At 37.1% G+C, this 21893-nt stretch overlaps 2 protein-coding genes across 7 annotated transcripts in view; both read right to left on the bottom strand.

Moving 5' to 3' along the window:
• Positions 1 to 21893, bottom strand: part of LOC126921076 (DNA-directed RNA polymerase II subunit Rpb4-like) — a 260919-nt gene that overhangs the window by 129090 nt on the left and 109936 nt on the right. The gene's annotated exons all lie outside the window — the stretch shown is intronic.
• LOC126921065 (uncharacterized) overlaps positions 1 to 21893 on the bottom strand; it is a 141446-nt gene that overhangs the window by 17136 nt on the left and 102417 nt on the right. For 4 of the 5 annotated variants that reach the window (XM_050732273.1, XM_050732272.1, XM_050732271.1 and 1 more), the window contains 3 exons: positions 7659 to 7783; positions 6350 to 6557; positions 4015 to 4129 (listed from right to left, as the gene is read on the bottom strand). In XM_050732273.1, coding sequence (XP_050588230.1) covers positions 4015 to 4129; positions 6350 to 6557; positions 7659 to 7783 — 448 coding nt within the window. Of the gene's footprint in view, positions 1 to 4014; positions 4130 to 6349; positions 6558 to 7658; positions 7784 to 16462; positions 16614 to 21893 lie in introns of those variants that run through there. The other variant, XM_050732270.1, reaches the window with a different exon arrangement.

Genomic DNA, 21893 nt, shown 5'->3' with positions numbered 1-21893 from the left:
AATATCCGCGTCCATACATTTTACGCGTGTCAAATGAAACTTGACTTTTATTTATCCCACGGTCGTGACTATTTTATATGGCTTCCTCGCTGCAATCTATATTCGTCACGAACGGAGTGTGCTCAAAAAATAGTACCGGGCAATATCGAGACAAATACGTTGGACTCGAAAAAGCGTATTGGTTAATGCTTTCCTGAAACGGATCGATATATTTCACGAAACATCCAAAAATGTTGAGAGACATAGTACTTCTAGCCTCGCGTCGACTATCGTCACATTTATGCGTTAATAATGCTACATCGTAGACTAATTGTGTTACTTGTTATCTGTTTCAGAAACAATGGTAAACAAAAATTGTTCCATTTTTATTTCATAGTTGTTATACTTTAAAAAAGTTTTAATATGAAGAATATAAGTATCAGCTATCCCTTGTAAAAATATACCGTGACACTTCGTGTATATCATAAAGTTTAATGGGTTTTGTTCTCAACACGCGTATATGAACGGAATATCTGCGTCTGCCTATTGACTGACTTATACTACTGCGGAATATAAACTACCTTTGAAAAATCTTGGGTGATAAATTACCTTTCAACGGTATGACGGATTTGTTTACTCGTCGCTGCATCACATCTGATACTGATTAACATTTAAATAACGGGATTATTAAAGTTTATAATTAAAATCCGATTAAATATGGAATTTTGTACGAAACGTTTAATTATTGGATTTCTATGCTTCAAACTTGTCATTTCACAAAATTATACTTTTGCAATAGATGCTATATTACTTTCTATAAATAATTATTTCAGCAATTAATAAATAATATAATTTAACAAATTCCCACTGAAACTTTTACACGTCGGAACATATCAGCTGTCTCAGCTTCAGTTTCTCTGGAAACGTAAATCTAAAAGCATAATGGACAGTTTAAACCTGGATTCAGAGTAAACTAAGTTGCTCACCTTTTAACGCCACTGATTGAAATTAAATAGATTAATTACGATCGTCAGAGAGTGTTCTCGAAAGAGATCATAGGACGACAAAATCAAATTGCCGTGTTGTATAAAAAAAATAAACGGATAAATAAATATTACTTTAAAAAAATCTAGTTGAAATATAGCGTAAATTTATTTTTGGACCAATTTTGATCAAAATTTAAATTTCGAAATCAAAATTAAAATATACGTGGTAAAATCATCCAACTTCAAAGATTAAAAAAAAAAAACGCTGGTTTTGCAACATGATTTGTCAAGAGTATTAAATTTTACGACGATCAGAGATGTACCATATTGATTTGTCGAGCTTTATCTCGAACTATAGTTAATTAGGATCGTTGTTGGTTAGACTATATCGAACATAGATTCATCGACTTTTTCTTGAATACAAATTTGATCAATTAACTTTTACGATCCGTTAATGTTATTATTTTAATTAATTTATTTTAACTTTACTTAACTTTTCCATTTCGAATAATGTTAGTGTACCTCGTTTGCTACTTCGATTAAATTACTGCTCCAGTATTTCAATAATTTCCGAACAGGTTTATTGATAGTTGCCTCGCACGTGACGTGATAATGCTCCATTTCAACTGAATGCCCCTGAATGCACTTGATCGCGATTGACGAACAACAGGGTTCATCAAAATCTCGTTGTTGTCGTCATGAAACTGCTCTTCTATGCGATATTTTCCAGCAGTCCTCCAAATTTTCTGTTGCGAACGATTTCCATTTATGACTTTGTTGTGGTTTAATAGAGAATCAACATGACATATAATACGTAGAACCTGATTGGAGCGACTATTGAACATTTTGATATTTAACTGCTCGGAGAAGTGGCGTTTAATTGCTTCGGAAGATAGATTTTACGGAATTTTGTGAAACGAAATTTCGAGTAATTTGTTCCATTTAATTTCTCGAATCTGTTCCTTTTAATTTCTCGAATCTGTTTCTTTCAATTTCGAATATCGCCAATTGAATTTGATTTCCACGAATTTAAATTTTTTATATGACTAATTCTAGTTAATTTCTCTGATTTCAAGCACAAATGTAACTAATTAAAAGTTACACTTATTCAAATTGATATTTGAACGTATTCAATTATTTTCAAAATTCAATCAAGTTTGGCATACAACAGTTTGAACAATTCTAAGCTTTCGATGGTTTGTTAAATTAATTAAATGATAAACATACTTATTTTCGGCAAAACCAGTAAAATTTTAGCCACAAATTTTATTGTATCGCGCTTTCTGTATCAAAACATCCGAATAAAATATGTTTCTATTATTAATAATTATAAAAAGGAAAATGTTCCTCGCGAGTTGAAAAACATTCTATCCTAAAAAGGTAACTCGGACATCAAAAGCCATTTGTACGGTATAAACTCCTCTTAACCATAATTTCACCTGGCTCAACGCGATATTTGCAGCGTCTTTCTCCGCTAACCTATTCACACGCTTCTCTTCGATAGCACGCGAAAAGAATTAGATCACTTCACGGTTAATCTTTTGATTAATTTCCTACTGTCAATTTAATCTACACGTGATCGATTCTCTCCGGATAGACGCGATACGATCGGACGGATCGTAGATATATCGTAGATATTTACGCAAGCATATCGAGAGAGTCACGCACAACTCGTCTCCTTGAGATGAAAATTAATCATCAACGTCGAAGCGGTCAGATGTTTTTGGCTTGTCGTATGCCACGTTTCGAGCAGACGAATGTTTATAAAACGACGATTTGTTTACTCGATGTTGAACTTTGAAACAATCGTATTTCTGTTAAATTGTTTATTCCGTCCATGTTTGAATGGTAGTTCATGTTAAATTAGTTTAGTCGAAATGGTAAGTTTCAATGAACGTGATGGTTTTAATGAATCAGAGTGACGTCAATTATAGCGACGAATGAAAAATAGGATGGATGGACTATATATATCCAGCTAAGTTATTTATGAATACTTGCGAATTTTAATTAAGGCTTGAAAGATTCGATGATGCTTCGGGACGATTTCGAGGATTATAAATTTTATTTTTAGATTATTTTTACGGGAATATTTAAATTAATATCGAGTTGGAATGCTCGTAGAATACACACAAAGCACGAATTTTATAAAAATATGCGAAATATACCAGGGAATATTTTCCCAGACTCGCTGGTTTCGAGTTTTACAATTTTTCGAAGCTTTTTCAACCTTCGAAACTTTTAAATTTGAGTTTTGCAATTTTTATCGTATGTGACAAAAATTTCATTGCAGAAAAATACGTATGTGAAACGAATCCTGAAATATACTACAAATATCTCTATATAATAAATAATCCTTCATAACCAAAACTGAGTCCAAACAAAAGGCCCCCATTCAATCACCTCACATCGAATTTCTATTTCTGTTGAAACAATTATCAAATATCTGATTTTTAAATATCGTGTAACATAGTATAAATATCGATAGAATAGTTAAAAAATTATCTGCAAGAGATTCAAGAGAAGAGATATCGCTTGGCTCTGGTTTGTGTACGAAGGATTAATTATTATTAATAAATATTCATGGTATTCGAAGTTTCGTAATATGCGATAGAAATTCCGATATTCGAATCCAGAATTTCCGAAGATTAAAATTCTTCAGATGGTTAATAATCACCAGCGGCATTTAATTGTCTTATTTTTGGTTCCTACCGATAACGTTAGTTCGATTATGCATGATGGCCTAGATATCAATCTCCCATAATGTCAAAAAAAAAAAGAAAAAAGAAAAAGGGAGAAAAAAGTATGAAAAACGAAATAGAGAATGCCATGTAACTTTTTCCTTCGTTGTTCGCGATTCTTCGTCATAAATATCGGCTGGCGTAGAAATCGATCGAGCAGTTTATCGTTCTTTCACCTATCCCCTTGATGCCCAGAATCAAATCGCGGCTCGAGACGGCAAAAGAGGTTGGACAGTCGGTCGTAAAGGGGCAAAGAAAGAAGATGCACCAGGCATAAGTCGTAAAGAGAACGGCAATTTCTATTGACTCACCAGATGTTGAGGAACTTTTCTCGCACCTTCCGCTTCATGCTGTCGCTCTTCCGACGATACTGCAATCTGCGGCAGGAATCCGCGTAGAGAGGCTCTGGAAGCTGTTTGTAGAAACCTGAAAGTGACAGCGGTCTGGAGATTGAACCGGAAAACGTTCGACGTCCATAAGCCCCAACGGGGCCAACCGCGTTTCTGATTGATTGGAACGCTATTTCAGGACGATTTTACGCTCCGCATGCCGTCACTTATTGTAAGCCACTCGACTAATTACTTCGATTGGAATTCAGACGGTAATTCGACTCGATTCGTGTCGTATCTCCTCTCGTCGAAAAAGAAACTCATCGAAATCGCAGAGTTCCGCGAGAAAACGAAAGAGAAAGCACAAAGGAAAATAGCCTTGGTCGATGAAATCTGGGAATAAAAGTTTCGACAGTGTCGGCGAATTGGGAATTTGAAAGCTTCTGAAAACGCGAAACCTGTGGATCATCTTATCGCGAGCAAATTAAGAAAGTTGTGGTACACGGACTGAAAATTCCGCGGTGTATATCAAGATTCCGGGTATTTAATTTTAGTTATTTTAGCATTTAAGTTGACCTTTTAAACTCTTTGCTTTTATATTATATGGCTAATTATAAAGTTTATTCTCCGTCGCGATACGTTTTCACGTTTCATAAGGAGAAAATAACGAACAACGAATGTTTTATAATAAATACAAAACGCTACTTTACGAAAACTAGATTGGATTGATTTACGCCGCTATAATTTTCAACCCTTCGTATAATGGATATTTTCCTAACAAAATGTGAAATGTGTTGAACAGAAATTTCAATGGCTCTAGCGTATTGCTTTCATTTCCAGAAAAAGAAACAAGCATGGACGGGCATCGTTTTTATTACGAACCTTTCGATTATATAATTGGAACAAATACGAAGGAAAGGGACAAAAATCAAGTGAAAAATGGGAAGAGAGGGAATAAGAACGTGGAGCGGGGAAAAAGAGAGGGAGAAGGGAAAATTTTGGGGCCAAGCTCGTTGGTAGCCTGGTCATAGGGAAACCTTGTATCTATATACGCGTTTGGCTAGAAATTGAAGATAGGAATAGCTGCGACGGTTCCTTGCATGGGCAAATATTTATTCAGCGGTAGGCGTATTCGGCCGATGCGATGTACTGTTTATCTGCGCGTATATCCATCGTCCCTGGCAAATCGGTTGCGTTAAAATGATTCTTCGATTGGACGCAAATGGCCGGAAATTTTTCTAAACGATCGCCTGTAACGGTATCCATTTCGTCGAGAAAAATTTACGAAAAATAACGAGGGCAATTGTTGCGAAAAGATCGAACAATCGAAGGAAACCCAACAGGGCGGAAAACAACGATTTCTCACTTCGAAACGAGTTTTCTATCTTCTCTTTTCCCTCTTCTCTTCTCTATTTTTATTTCTTTTATTACGGAGGAGAGAAAGATGCGTTGCGGAAAACACTTCTGACATTTTACGATTCGTCAAAGAGGACGAAGAAACGGAGAAGAAGAAAACGGCGAAGGGACGAGCTGAAAACGAAAAGCTTCGAAACGCTTCGATTCGCCGCTGTTTACTTCGGCTCCGTCCTTTATTTTCCGGTTTACAACTTTGGCCAGATGTGCAATTTTGCGCGCGGCTGATGTTTGCGTGGCACGATCGGCTAGATTAAATTATACATAAAAGAGAGAATGATTCACTTTTATTCCGTGATATTCCATTTCAATTTCTGAACAATTTTATATTGGCTTCAAAGCACCGAACAATGGTCGATTGGACAAAGAGAAAAGGAAATAAATCGTATAAGATAAAATAAATAAAATGGTAGGAGCGTAGAAAGCTCGGCATCTTTTGAAAATACGCTTTCAATAGCATTTTAAGAAGATTATCCGTTTCTCTGTCTCTCTGATACAAGAAATGGTAGAATTTTTGCTCCATCCTATCACTTTTAAACGTTAGCTTTTTATATTTTCAATTATGTCATTCTATTTTCTTTTTATTGCCAGCTTCGTTTCAGATGTTTCGAAACTTTTAGAATTACACGCTTAATTTGCCATTCCTTAAGCATAGAAAATGGAAAAATTGTCCGTGTCATTTTTTTAATTCAGAAGAATACAAACAATTATATTTATTTCGATGACATTAAACATAATAACAATATAATAATAATATCCGCGACTTGACGGATCGTTTTATCTGGATAGATCTTCCGAGGGTTGATTTCACACGCAATGAACGATGTTATAAAGTACGGCCGATCTTTTCAAAAATCTGTACATTTTTACGAACGAAAGAATATTCGTGTAATGTAAAACTTACTCAGCCAACTGAGTTGTTCGTTGTGCTCCAACTTGTTCTTGAAACTGTCGACCTGCCGCTTTAGTTCGCGAAGAGCATACGATGGCGACGCGTTCAGAGCTTCTTGGTGCTCCCGAAGTTGCTGTTCCAAGGCCGCCACACGTCTCTCGAGAGCCCACAGCACTTCCGCCTCGATCACCCCAGACGAGGCCGGATGTGCTCCGACGATCTTGAAAACAGGAAATATACTCTTTATAGCCACATTCAAACTTCCATCAACCATACATCGAGTTTATCGTGCAATAGCACGAAACTTTTCTTCTTGTAATCTAGATATAAAATATATCGTCGCCTCGAAGGGACTATATTCCTGTCGTTCTTTTATCGATGTCGCCATTTTTCTCGTTTACGGGAAGATGGATGGGAATTAAGTTTGATCGGTCTGCTTACAGGAATATTGGAAATAATCCGTTAATAATCGTGTCATTTAAATATTAATAAGTAATTGTTTAAAGGATTATTACGATATGTATGTAAATATGTAAATGTTTGTATATGTATGTTTAATATTAATATTTAATTTGTAATATTTAATATTTCTACTATTTATTTGATTAAACGTTTGAAAGTTGATGATCGTTCATAATCGATATTAATTGAAATAAATACTACATTAAGAGGAACATAACATGATAGAGATATTGCAATGTAATAAATGCACTTTAGCGGGTTGGTCGGAATAAAGTGGTGCTCGATGAACGAGCGAAACACTCATCCATGAGACAATTTGTCGAATCTAGGGAAGATTTCGCTTGAATTGACTCGAATTGAGAGCAGCGGAATCGTGAAATTTTAAGTCTCGAATTGTCTATCCACCGATCGCCGTATCTTCTCGAACGGAACGATAAAAACGTTTCGACACAATGAGACCCGAATAAAGGGATCGAAATTGAGAGGCTCCGACGAACCAAACTTCGTTTCCTCTCGTTCTTTTTAAACTAAATATTAACATAAAACGTATTTCTTATTAAACTAGAATTCTTCGAAATACTTTCCTAATCCGCGTTGTTTTATTAATTGAAGTTATTCATTTTTCCAATAACTTTGATTAAGTTACAATGGAGGAAGGAATTTTTCGTCGAAGCGTTGCAATTGAAGAGAAGTTTTTCAATTCGATTCTAAACGACCATCGCCCGATGTTAAAAGGAAAGTACCCAGAAGAAGAAACGGCAAATTACATAATTTAGCGAGAAACGCAGAGAAAAGATTTGGAAAAGTAGAATCGAGTCGAAATGGCCGAGACAGCTGTGTAAGATAGCTGGATCGTTACCTGAAGAACATAGGGAGAGTCGGGTGTGTTCGCCGGCAAATTAGCCGAAATGTTCAACAGCTTGTCCTCTTTGCGAAGCTTCACGATGTCCAGAGGGCCAGCCTCTGCTGCATTTCTAAAGAGTTCTGTAACAGAAAACCATCTTATTAAAACTCCTATTACCGGAGACAGAAATTTTTAACTATGTCACGGTACGAGCAAATATTTGATTATTCTGAAATTTCAATATTTCATTGTTTCAACGTTGAACGTGAAAAGCATAAAGTTTTACATCGACGTTCGATCATTTCGAATTATTTTTCGGTAAATAAATTTGGCAAATATATCGCAATATTCCGATGTATTTGCAATTTTAACGTAGTGCTAACGAAGTTTGTAAAAGCTTAATACGTTTGAGCGCAGCGTGTCGCGTACGTACGTTCGAATATAGTTTGCTGATTAAATTTGTAAACGGGCGAAATATTTTTGGATTCAATCAAGTATACGTAACATAATAGAATTATGCCAGCAAATATCTCTATTCTCTGTCATAAAAAGAAAAAAAAAAAAAAGAAAGGAACGATCATTTCGACTATTAAATCTCTACCTGGGATAAACCATCTTCCGTGCATTTGACAGATTCACGGAGAAACAAATAGCGCGGCGTTAAAAAATTCTACGGGAAACCATACTAACCGGCCGTGAATTCATTATTCAAATGGCACGGCTCGAAGCGTTGTATCCTTTCGGTGATATCGAGCGTAACGACATTTTATAAGTGCATGTTTTATTCATCGTGGACGCGGGCCGCACAGTTGCGCGTAACTCGACCTAACGCGTGCATTATGTCGACGCAATTACGGATACAATGCCGGAATGAGCACTGTCACGCGTTCGTTTCCATCCACTTTCCCCGAAAGGCTGTTTATTGTTCGTGGCAGTGTGATACTCGGCCCGTTCGTCGCAGACGGAAATAGACCCACGCGAGTTGTTTGTACAACGCCACGCGTTGCAAATCTGTCCTGGACCACAGATGATTTACTGCCAGGTTTTCTGTCTGTGGCCATCCCTTTGTTTCGAAACTTGAGCAAAGAAACAGAAGCACGAGAAAAGTTGCGGATACAGTTATTTTCTGTTCGGTACGTGTGATTTTTCTTGCTTCAAAATAATTATTATTAACGATTATTCAATCATAAGCGTTCAGATGGCCATTGTGTACGTCAACGATACCAGTAGACAATCAACGGCCATTAAAGCTGCCAAAATCCTTCCATCATCTTAAATCGACCGATCAATCCGCTCCACTGAAAGCTTCCGATACTCTCGATTCTATGGAACTCGGCCAAGCGTATACTTACTATCGAGGGATCCGCTAATCTCGTAACACCTAACCACAGAGATTAATATCAATAGAATTAACCGGTTCCGTGTGCCGAACCTCGAACAACTTGTTCGTAGCAACATCGTTGAATTTCATAAATTTAACATAGAACGAACCGACGAATCTTGATTAACTAACATCAACGGCTAGCAACCGGTGCATAAATCACATGCCGGAGCAAATGAAATTACCATTTAACAACATGACACCGGCGTTTCTTAGTTTCACGAGACACTGGTTTCAGGATCGTGAGCTAAAGCATCGGCCAACTAAAACGCTGATGCATACACGGAGACAGAAACTGAAAAATATCCTCGACTCTGTATTATAGAGGATTAACACGTTTGCCAATGACTAATGGGCAGCGGGAGAACGCGGCCTCGACGACAATTAATCATCGGTTTCGTAGGTGTGCGCGTTCTAATGTAGATTTATACCGTGCAATAAACCGATACGCAACGCGCTTCGTTTTCAGTTGCAAATAATAAGCAACGATTATCGAGCGACAGGGGCAACTGAATAATTGCTCGCGAGCTCTATCGCTGAACAAGCGGATAATCGACTTGTCGAGTTTAAACGGCACGATTCTACTCCTCCGTGAAATTACCCCCGGAAGACGCGTTTCGAAGTTGCTTCGTAATTCAAGTGTGCAAAATTTGTTGCGTAAAAGAAACTTCACGCGCAGTCTGTGTGTTTTGCGCTACGACAGAGATTGCTTCAGGTGATGATAAATGTTTCTTGTTTCGAATTGCAGTTCCTGTTGAGTCAATATAGCGTGTAAAATGTTGATCTAAAGTGGAAGTTGAGAGAGAAATCGTTGATTTATTGGATATTAAGATCCGTAATTGGAAAGACAGATAAATATAATTTAACCGCGTTCGGTTTATTAAAGGCAGAGATATATTTTGACATTATCCAGTTTATTAAAACCGGAGTTGCTTCGTAATTCAAGTGTGAGAATTTTCTTGCCTAGAACGAAATTCACATGCAATTTGTGTATTTTATAACGCGGCAAATATTAATTCTCGGCATGATAAAGGAATTTTAACGTTCCTAGAAACAACTAGACTTGCTATTCGTGTCCTGTTAATGTATCGGATAAATGTTGCATCAACGTACAGGTTGAAAAGTCGTTGAAAGTTATCGGACATCTTTCTCTCTACGATGTATTTAAACTTCCCATGGGAAAGTTACGTTGTGAAACGATTAAGTAAAGTATCATGCTTTTTTTTTATTAAAAAATATCCAGTCTGTACCAATTAATTATACGCGCTATTGTACATTAAATATAAAAATCCTGCTTGAAATCTATTTATATGCTAGAGAACACACGAGTTTTACGATTTCGTTAGATTCTACTTTCACGCGAAATTATTAAACTCTAGCGAGGAAGCTGTGAAGTATGCAAAGTGCATGCTATTTGACGTTAAAGTGTCTAATGCTACTATCGCAAAGAAGGTAAAGAGCAAGAAGTCGTGTAGCTTTCAGATGGCGACAAAAAAAGACAAGAGCGTTAATGGTATCCGGCAGTTGCTTAAAAAACAGAAAGAACGGTAAAAGTTTCCCCGTCGTCGTTCCAGTTATCGATTCGACAAAACTCGAGCTTCGACAAAAATCTCCCTCGTGTTCCGCAAGAAGATTCATGATTCCCCATGAAAAATGAGTTTCCTAGCGAATATCGTATAAAGATCATTTATAAAATTCAGCTGTTGCTCTTTCCGTTCTTACGAAAGACTGACGTTCGTTTCACGAACATAAGCAGGAATATTAAAAAAACACACCACCTGCCGATTTTAATTAAACTTCTATGGCGCGAATTTTCCGAAGCACGTTCAAACGACGTAATGAAATGTTACATGAAACAGATGGGTGTCTTTGCTTCGGAAATTTTGTCCCTTCCAGGACAGCACGTGTTATACATTAATTTTCATCCACGACTAAAACATTTACAGAGAAGTGAGAAATATTTTTAGTTTAAAATGTGCGAGTCAAATTATTTCTAATTTTATGTTCTTACAAGTTTAAAAAAGATATTAAGGCAGTACGATATCTGCTTTATTAGATTTAATAAATTTAATAAATAGATTTAATAAATCAAAATTTATTTTCATTTTCTATGATATACATATATATATAATAATTGGCAATAAAGTAATTGTTTTATTTATATTTGTTAATTATTTTAAAATATAAGTTGCTGCAGTAAAGCAAGATTTACCGCCTCGAGCGAACCTTGTGCACAGCATGCTTACACGAGCTAATTAGTAGGAATTCTTTGTAAAGAAAACCTCCGGTTTACATTTTCCAGAAATTACGCCCTTCCACCTTTCTTGAAAACTTCTGCCTCGTAACTTCTAATTACAGGAACGATCGACATCAACGAAAGCAATTAATCGAAGAAGCCGATGAGAGAGGTACGTTTATCAATAATTCATTCTCTTATCTTTCCTTCGCATTCATTCGACAATTTACGCTTATCATGGGAAAGGAGAAATTGTATACCGTGTCTCTCTTTTGATGCGCGAAAGAATGCAAAGAATACATTCCAAGAAAGTCATTTTTCAACAAATATTCTCATAATCTTTTTCCCGAAACTACTCTTCCATATAAATCCGTATAAATAGCATTTAATCTAATTTCAGAAAACGTATAAATCAACAGCGATTAGATGAAATCCGATTCTAAGAATAAAAAATACATTTTCCAACGAATGCTGTTCTTCAAGCAATTCTCATTATTCTAATTAACGCGCACAAAAGAAGAACCAGAAAGAAACAGGAAGAGAAACGTCGAAAGAAGAGATAAAAACAGGAAAAAATGGAAAAGGAAAATAATATAAAAGTTACGATCAAGCAGTTTTGATGAAATTTCCTTTCGCATTGTATGAACTCAACAAATTCCAATGAAAAAAGTAGAATTTTAAAAACAGCGCCCCCTTTAAAAAATTAAAGGGCGCAGTAATCTGCTATGATTGTCGAAACTCAAACGAAAAAATACGGATCGACGGCGAGATGACAATGGAATGAGAAAAAAATTTCAGCTATATTTTATTTCAACTTTCACCCTCGTTCGATCCAGCAATTTGAAAAATGCCATAGAAAATGCTTCTGTGTTCTCAACGATCGTAAAAGCGTTCTCTTTACGGCGAATCGTTCCGGTTATTCGTTCCGTGAAAAAAAGCAACCCCTTGTTAGAGGGGAACAATACCCTGACTGCAATGGGGAAAACATGGAAAACGGCTTATCTCGTTGTTCGATGTTATGGAGACACATCGCGTTACGAGGAAATTTTAGATAAAAACCATGCATATCGAAGAATCATATTGAATTATTAGAACCTTGGGACAATGTAAATCTTTTTCTAAACAGTTCCAAGTATTTTCCGGTACAATTGTAAAAATCCGTACTTGGTACTTCAGACAATAAGGCACACGCGATGCGAATGAAATAACGAATTTACAATAAAACGGTTAAAAGCGATGAAAATAATTAAATATCAGAAGATATCCCGAGGGAGAAAAAACGCATGGTAAAACGGAAGAAAATTTCAAGATTCGTGTTGTTCCAATATACATAAACTTCCTGTACACTTGTTCTAAATACGCGAGGAGCAACGTAGTGCACAGAGTCCGCACGGAATACGAGAACACGATACGAGTTGTAGCTCGCGTACCCACGCCCACGCGTGCATCTGAATGGAGATCGCTAATTAAACTGAAATTGTTCATAGCGTGGCGCGAACAATATTTATGACGCGACTATTCTCTTCCGGATTGAAAGCCAAGTCTAAAAACAGAAATCATATTATACCAGCGTCGTGATGAAAGTATATTTTAACAAAAAATACTCCTTTCAACGTGTGCATAACAAACGAATGGAATCTCGAAATTAATCATCAACTAATCCGCAATCGTGAGTACCCAATTTCCATCTTTTTCGGCTGATTAACCCAAATGTTTTCAGAATGCTACACGAGAGAGAATAACGGTATTCCGTGTATTCGACAATCCGACTATATAAAAATCACACGAAATAATAAAAAAGAATTTAGTTTGTAATAGCTGAATATCTTCTTCTTATGTTAGAAACGTGGAATTGAGAAATTCGGCTGATTGTGATTATTACTGTGACTGCGAAGGAATTTTAATGTTAATACAATATAATAATAATGTTAATGTTAATGTTAGGGGCGTGTAACGAATCTTCGATTGGATTAGTCATTGTTGTTATATAATATAGATGATATTTACTGGTACAAATATGATTATTATAAAATTTGACAAATAACCGTTAGATACTCGAGATCCTAATGACTATGATCTTAGGTTCAATAACGAATGCACGGTCAACGGGATAGCAAATGCGCTTTTTTCCAAAGTCTAATTCAAAGTCCACAGTATAAGTAGAACTCAATTTACTCCTCTCAGTCTAAGTGGAAGTGCCCTTTTCTCTGTACCTCTCTGTACTATCAACTATATTTTTAAGGAGAGCTATACTACTCCATACCTCTGTTAGGTAAAAACGTCTATCCCGTGACCGTGGCTACGTTTAGCGATCCGATGTGTCATTTCGAGGCCAAGCCTACTGTCAAATCTCGAGCAAACATAATCGGATTAAATCATAGACAGCTACTTCTAAGTTTTACTATTTAAGTTGCATTATACAGCCATAATAAAAAGTCTAGACTAAAGTACTGGGGATCTTCCCAAAAATTCCAAAAGAAAGGCCTCGATGTTCTTTCATCCCCGACATATATATAGTAAATAATAAAATACTGATAAATACTAAATAATTCGGATACTTATGAACAGTGGACCATTTGTCTATAATTTTATTTTGACATTAAAATTGCTTTATACAACAATCTTTTTACCCTTCCATAAATACTACGATGAAAATTCTCACAAATTTCAAGAAATTTCATCGTTCAATTATCGCTGTCATGAATTTGATAAGTCGTCCCTTCTCGTAAATTTACGTGACAATGTCCCCATTTCTTCACGATCTGGAATGCTTGTCCCATGGGTATATAAAACCCTCCGGGCCAGTGAAAAGGGGTGGGAATGAACGATTCGCGGAAACGATAGAAACAGTGACCGGTTTATTAGTTGTTGGCCAGCCTGCTGGCGATTCTGTTAAAATTTCCCGGACAAGCCATCAAAGGATACCTCTGTGCGTACCCGGTTGAATCGAATTGATTAACTTTTTTGAGATTGTGTTTCTTTGACAGCTGGACATTCCTGAAATTCATCGGTTGATATTCAAAACGTCACGGGGAAAAATTAGATAGATATTTGTCGCTTACGATTTATGAATTATCGCGACGCTTCTTTCACGCGAATGTTAACTTTTTAACTTAACAATATATAAATTTGTTTCTCCGAGTGAAATAAAAGATACCTGTTTCTTTCAATCGTATCAAATAGATTAAAATATGGAAAAAGATTAAAATCACTGTTTTCGTAATTATGAAGTAACAATAAAAAAGATACTATAGGAAGTGGATTATCTTAAAATAATCGATTTACAAAGAAATAATAGTTTCTATATGATCGTTGGCAATAAATGACTATTAAATTACATTCCATGGCATTTTAATACATAATGATAGATGATTATTCTTATTTAACTGAGCGTAATAGCTTTTTTATCTAAGCTTTCGTCTCTCTAAAGTAGATTTAAATCTTCTACTAAAGAGATTTCTCACGTGACAGTGAAATATCTGTCGTCGATAAAATTTATCGTTGCAAATCTACAATACATTTCTCTTCCACTCGATAAATTGCTTTTAACGTTCGAGTACATACTACACACGTATGTCCATAAATTTTCTACTCTACGTATATATTCGTATCTTCAAACTCTTTTCCAACTATACGACAATATTTTTAAGCAAAACACCACTCCATCGATCAACGTAACGCACATTTTAATTTTCTCTTCCCATACAAACTTTTGAAACGCTACGTATACCTGATTCGACGCCCAATTAATTCATTTCTATGCCCAATAAGAGATTGAAAGAATATAGTAATGCCATACTGAGTTACCGCCTAAACGGCCCTCGAAGTCCCATAATAGAGCATTGTACGAAGTCACGTCACGTCACGTTCGAAGTTAAAGCAATTTGATCGCAGGAAAGTTTTCCAAATGAGAAAAGCGACCGACCATACTGTCGATTACACTTGTCGAAATTACCAAGCCAAATATTAGCTGGAGCAGCGACGTCGGGAATAATAGAGTCTTAAGTTTGAATAGTGGGGAGGATAGCGAGCAATGGTCGAAGGTGGAGGAGATGGTGTGCGCTGGACAAACTATAAAAATCGTCCCGGTCGGCTTTTATTGAACGCGGCATGCGCGATCGTTTGCCGAGTAAATTCTTTTAATTGAGCGCGGAGGTGGGGCTGTTCGTAGAATCGTCGCGGAACCCTTTTCGCTTTGGACTTTACAGATACGACCGATCGTTTCGAGCCTCGATCACCACTGAAAGTAACGGCGGCGTCGTTTACTTTTCTATTCGAAGGTTACAGAGGAAGAACGCGACGAGTTAGATAAGTTAAAATTCGATATCGAGCACGGTACGTTTAAAATACGCGAATGCTTGTGGCTGGCCAGAAACAACCCGGGGAAATAATTCCCAATACAACTTATTTAAACTTGTTTTGACCAGTTGTAATTCGAATTTGCTATTGCATCGGTAGAATTGCATTCCTAAAACTTTGAAAGCCTGTGTTCCTTTTTGCGAACGTAGCTTTGCGAACGCTCTCCTCGGGGTTAAGCGACTTAGGAAGTGGTTTGCGATCCTCCGCAATAAAGGAACATCCACTAACCTGCATATAAATTCTCCTCCATTCAGTTTTCCTTCGACAATCACATTTCATATTGAAAGAACGGAAGAAAGAAAGAAAGGAAGGGAAAAGAGAAAACATTTCGCGTTGTGTGCCTCTTTTCAATATTTTTGAGAGCCTGTTCTCGAGTACTCGAGATTTATTCGACCACACGCGAAGTACGGAAGATAAGGTAAGGGAGAAGAAATGCGGAAGAGAGCGTTTCCGAACGAATCGTCGATTCCATAAATTATTGGCCATCCTTTAACCATCCACCCACCCAATGCCTATGAAACAACGAACGAACGTCGAATTACCGATCGACGACGTCGTGCACATGCCTGTGTAGAAACGATGCAAAGCACGCGAGTCGATGATTCACCTGAAACGAGGTTAAATTGCTCTAAAAACGAACGTTCTCGTCGTTCGTCGGAATGGGTCTCGCTCGACGCCACTCGCCATATTTAATAAAGCTATCGCAGAAAAATATCTCAGCTCCATCTTCGACCCTCTGCCCGCTCCTAGCTAACCACCACCACCCCAGTTGCCTCGTGGCGTTGACGAACAGAGCTCGAGAAACTTATGTTACACCGATGGAAATCAAAGTGGTCTTCCTACCTTCTCTCTTTCGCTCGACTGCTTGCACGATTGAACGCGCGAGAGGTTTTGCGCGAGCGACAGATCTTCTCGGCTTGGTTTGTCCAGGCTCACACGACGCGGCTCCGTACGAAACGAAACGAACGTGGTGGCACATATACAGAACGAAAGAAGGGGGAGAGCTATCTTCCGACCGTCCATTGGCTCTAATAGGATAATGAAACGTGAATCATGGATGTACGGCGGACGATTATATTTTTATTGTGACCCACGCTCAATTTATTCATTATTTTGTTGAGGCCAATATCATTGGTACGAGGTGTAGGAAGCCATTGCGGTCGGAAAGCATCGCTCGAGAGTTCCTACGGGTCCCGGTGCTACTATTACTTTTTATTATACGTCGACGAATTAGAAAATAAACGTATAGATGGATTGGCTACATCCTCCGTGTACGCTTAACGACCCTGTAATTAGCCAACACTACAGAGAAACTGTGCCGTCGTACGTCGATCTCACCGATTTCATTCAAATTAATCGGTCGTTGTGCCAGATGGTGAAAAGTAAAAATTGTGCTTATCGTGATCCTCGAATCGAGATTTGACGAAATTCGGAAAACGATAATGTTGTTCGTGACCGAGGAATATCGACAAGCTTGGTAAAATTCACACGAGCAACGACTAATGCAGGACCCAAGTCGAGTAACTGATCGATGTCTTGTGGTTCAATCGCGTAACTATGTTTATACACTGAGGCAGTGCATGAAAAGTTCACTTCGTTGAGACACATGGAGATAGCATGCATTAATTACGTATAAAGTTATACGAAATTGATGACCGAGACGTCAACTTCTCCTCCCAGAATCTGTCAGGAAGCAGCGTAAATGAAGAGGGTCACCTAATCTGATAATAACATCGCATTATGCTTTGGATTTCTGAAACGATTCTAAAACTCGAAGCATTTTTATAACGTGTTTGAACTATTAAAATGTGTTGCAAGATATTTTCCATTTCTTCTCTCGATTCTCGAAAAATATACAAAAATCCTGTTCCCGAGAACATCATCGATCAAAAGTTTGTTGAACGATTTCAAGTTAAAATTTTGTTTCCTGTAAATCTTTTTTTAGGATGCTTAAATTCCACGAGGACTGGAAACATCCTGACCGCAGGTAAAATCCAGTACGACGCGCAATCATTGTCGATTTTCGCTCGAAGCGCGAACCAACTTTCCACGATTCTGACCGGAAATCGAGTGCACCGAAATTGTCGACAGTCGAGAGCTTGCTTCCGGGACTTTCCAATGGACTAGACTGTCACACTGCAAAATCGACTTACCGATTACTTCGTTTTTATAAAAATACGAATACAGTCCATGGAGGTGTTTGAAGAGCATAGTAAAACGTTGTATAAATATTATTTCAATTACTTCAATTATTACGATTATCATCCTTATTACTACGATTATTTCAATTAATTAATCTATACGTAATATACCTAAGTATACCTATATCAGAGATCAGTAGTTTTCCTATTAAATCTCGTTTTCCAAGAAATATGTTTTTACTCCCACGAAGAACGATTTTTATACAGTTTCCATAAAATTTCTCTTAGATATTTCTTTCGATGCGTCGCCGTTATTGAACGACATTTCTAGATTCAAAATGATTGCTGGCTTAGTTTTTATGTTATATTAAAATATTGTAATAGCCATTTGTCTAAAAGTAGAAAGATTTGTGAGCGACGCGTGAACACGTTGATGAGGAAATAAAAATTCCAGGAATACGTGCACAGCTTCTGAGAGCTAAGGTTTAAGATATCTACGAACACGAGCGGTATGTGGAAACTTGGAGGAGGAAAGTTTAGAAAGAGACTTAAGAAGGAAACTTTATAACCACGGTATGAAAGCTTTAGACTTTGGATATACTATAACTGTTTTTACTCCTGGTTTATTTCTTTAAAGGCTACCTAACTTTTCGAACGGTTCTGTGGAAAAGACACAACCTCTATCAAGATAAAATAAAATAAAGTCGTTACTATCGGACGAAGCATAATCTAAATTTTCGAAGCAAACTTTTTCTCATCCATTTTGACGTAACGGTTCGTTCTTAGTTCGTTCCCTCTATTTTATCTAACGTATGAATAATTTACTACGACCATTGCCACGAGCGCGTAAATCTATTTGATTCTGTCGCACTTAAACGCCGTAATTATATTTACGACTGTCTGGACGAGTTTAATCGCCAGCAAGCAAGAAACAAAATTAATATTCCAAGTAGGTTAAACTTTATGATTCTTCGTGGAGGAATCCTCTTGCATTTTTTACGCGACGCTGAAACACGCGGGGAAATAAAGGAAAATGTTCACGGACTGAGGGGAAAAATGTCCGATTATGAGATTGAACAGTCGCAAAGCCGATTGGAAATACAGCTGTGCGCGGTTTTAAAATGGAAACACGGCATTCGACCACGAAGCTGACAGCCGAGACGCCGTGACAGAATATTGCAGAAATGTCAAACTAATAATGTTTTCATAAATCGCAAAACACTGCTTGCTCTTCGCGCGTTTTTCACAGTGTCCCATCATTAAAGACCATGCCGATTCACGGGGAATAGAAATTCATTTCAAAGCCCTGAACATGAATTCTAAGACTATGAGCTACGTATCGATGCACTTTATACGATGAAGGATTACACGGAGAACGGAGAAGCGTACAATAGAGTGGCGATAATATTTTTCAAATTTCATGCACGTCGTATGAAATTCGGAATAAGAAAATTTCCGAGAAAAAGCACATTTTCTGTCCTTATTTATTTGATATATTTTAATCCTTTCATTTAGTATTACACCTTCTAGTATTACGTTGTAACATTGCATTATTTTATTTATTTATTTGATATATTTTAAATAGAATATTACGATCGATTCTATTAAAGTGGAGGCAGCGAAAGAAAAACTGGTCGTTATTGATCAAAAATCATAAATATACTAACCTCTCACCACGTGCCATTTCTCGAGGAAACTACTTATCTATCTGCCAGTTACTCAGTCTGCTTCTTTTCATCATTAGTAACATTCGTATCTCATCTTATCTAATCTTTCTAAATTGTTCGTGTATCCATGAGTCCGTGACACAGTATTATCACATTATTATCATTATCAGAAGTGGAAAAACTAGACGTAACACACAAATATTGAACTAAGTTAATTAAACTTGAAACACTTTCTTCAAACGTCACATATCAGATCTTATATCAATCATCGTAAGAAACTTCAGCTTAGGAAAAAAAAAAGAAATAATACTTATCGCATATTGATTAGAAAGTCAAACAGTCTAATAAAAAGTGAACAAGACAAATTATCGTAAAACTTTTTTCTCCAAGCAACCATCGATTCCGGCTGATTCTAATTAACTAGAAGACTTTCGGTTAGGATCTATTCTTGAAACGAGAAAGGTACAAAAAAACATCTTCGATCTTGCCATACTCTCGGCATGTATCGTATGTGCTCGAGGTCGTGGTAAAGGATCCTCGTAGGTTCGGTCTGATTGATTTCGAGGTGGGGTTATACGAGGCCAGCCTCACCTCTAATCGATACATTTGCACATATAGACACGGTTTGTTGTACCAATTAACCGCATAAACGCACGAAAACCGCATATGTCTTGTCATACAGTACTGTACAGAAATTACACCATCTATCCGAGTGGCCATACGATAAAAATGAAACATGTCGCATTGTATAAAGAAGTAGAAGCTGATTTTTTCGGTATATTGAATATTATAACGAGTACTGATTTTTTAATATTTTATATATTCTCGCGCGTTAGTTTCGCTCAATTTGTCCTAATCGTTCTAAATATGACAAAATTCGAAATACCAAATAAGCACTTTAATGTCCATTTCAGAGCAATTGCTTTTGGCAAGTGATGCGAAGCTTTGGCGTGGTGCTGTATTTAACGAACGTTAGCATTTCCAGTGCCGTCTAGACGAGGGTGAATATGCAAATTCATGCGGTCGTAAGAACCGCCCCTAAACTCGTAATTGTTCGGCTGTGCGCCATACGTTTCGATGCGGTACGAAATTCTAGCGAACTTTACACGGGGAACGAAAGAGACACGGTTGAAAATTATTATCGTTCAAAAACTAATCATATTTCAAATCTGTACGAACCTGTTTATTATGGAACCTAATTACCGCGTAATCTTGAAAATTCCATCTTACGGTCAGGCGAAAAAGTTAATTAAAGTCAACGCTAAAGACCACTAGCTATCAACGGCCACTTTATAAAAGGAAAAAGCAAGGAAAACGTAAAAATTGAAAGAAAACATTCTGCATTCCACGGCCATGGAAAAAACGTAGCAATGATCGGAAATTCTTATCCAATTTCAACCAAACCCGCCTCTATTAAACGCCGTAAATTCCATCAACATCGACGTAGATCGCAATTATCTATCCGCTGAGTGCGTGTTATATTAATGCGAATAGCGTAACGCAAACAATCGCATTTTGATTTAGTACAGCTTTCATAGTGTGTATACACGCACTAAATCCATAGCGGGCTGAAACGAGCAAGTTGTTCTTCGTACGTACACGTTCAGGGATCGAATTACTCCATTATCGTAAAATACGCAAGCGTTCTCGCAAACGCTTCGATGTTCCAGCTAAATCGGCAAGAGTCGTAATCGTCTAAACGACTGAAAAGAAAATCGCTCGAACGCTTTTCTCCAACGGACCGACGATTTCGAGCGCTAATTACGTGGAATTATCTGTACAAAGCATGCAACGCATATAAAAAAGCATGGATATATCAGATTATGCGCATGTGGATTCCGTTTCCGTGTAAATCCTCCTTGTTTTCGACTGAGAAAAGTTTGTATTTCAAGAGCGCACGAAAGAAGATAAGTACATTTTTGCTCACTTTTTCATTTTCATGTTACTCATTTACGATTGAATCACTCAAAAATCTCGAATAATTTATACAACAAACATAACGTACATACATATAAATTTCTTAGTGTTTTATAAGCAACTCTAAGCATTTTAAAAATGCACGAGCTTAAACATTTTTGTAAACAATAAAAAATATACTGAATATCACGAGGATCAAAATTTTGGTCAAAATTCCATTCTAAATCGCTTTTCCTATTTTTCCCCCTACGATTTCCATTTAGCTTTGTTCGTAGTTTACGTCATACGCCACAAATCGTTCTAATCCAGAAATTTGTTAACGAGCGGAACAATGAAGCGTGAAAATAAATTTCCCGAGGCTGGTGCATGAAAAAGACAACTTGACATAACCATGAGGGTCCAGTTGTTTGTCAGACTCATTAAAACCGTAAAGAGAGACGAGCTTTCCCGTGATAATTGTTCGGTTGAAAGTATGATATAGCCGCGATACGGTTTCCTTAATTATCACAAGAAGCGCGAATAATTTTAATTGAACAACGTGTTATTAAG

The sequence above is a fragment of the Bombus affinis genome, chromosome 10 (genome assembly GCF_024516045.1).
Source record: "Bombus affinis isolate iyBomAffi1 chromosome 10, iyBomAffi1.2, whole genome shotgun sequence".
Taxonomy (NCBI): Eukaryota; Metazoa; Arthropoda; class Insecta; order Hymenoptera; family Apidae; genus Bombus; species Bombus affinis.
This window is presented reverse-complemented; position numbering and strand designations above follow the sequence as displayed.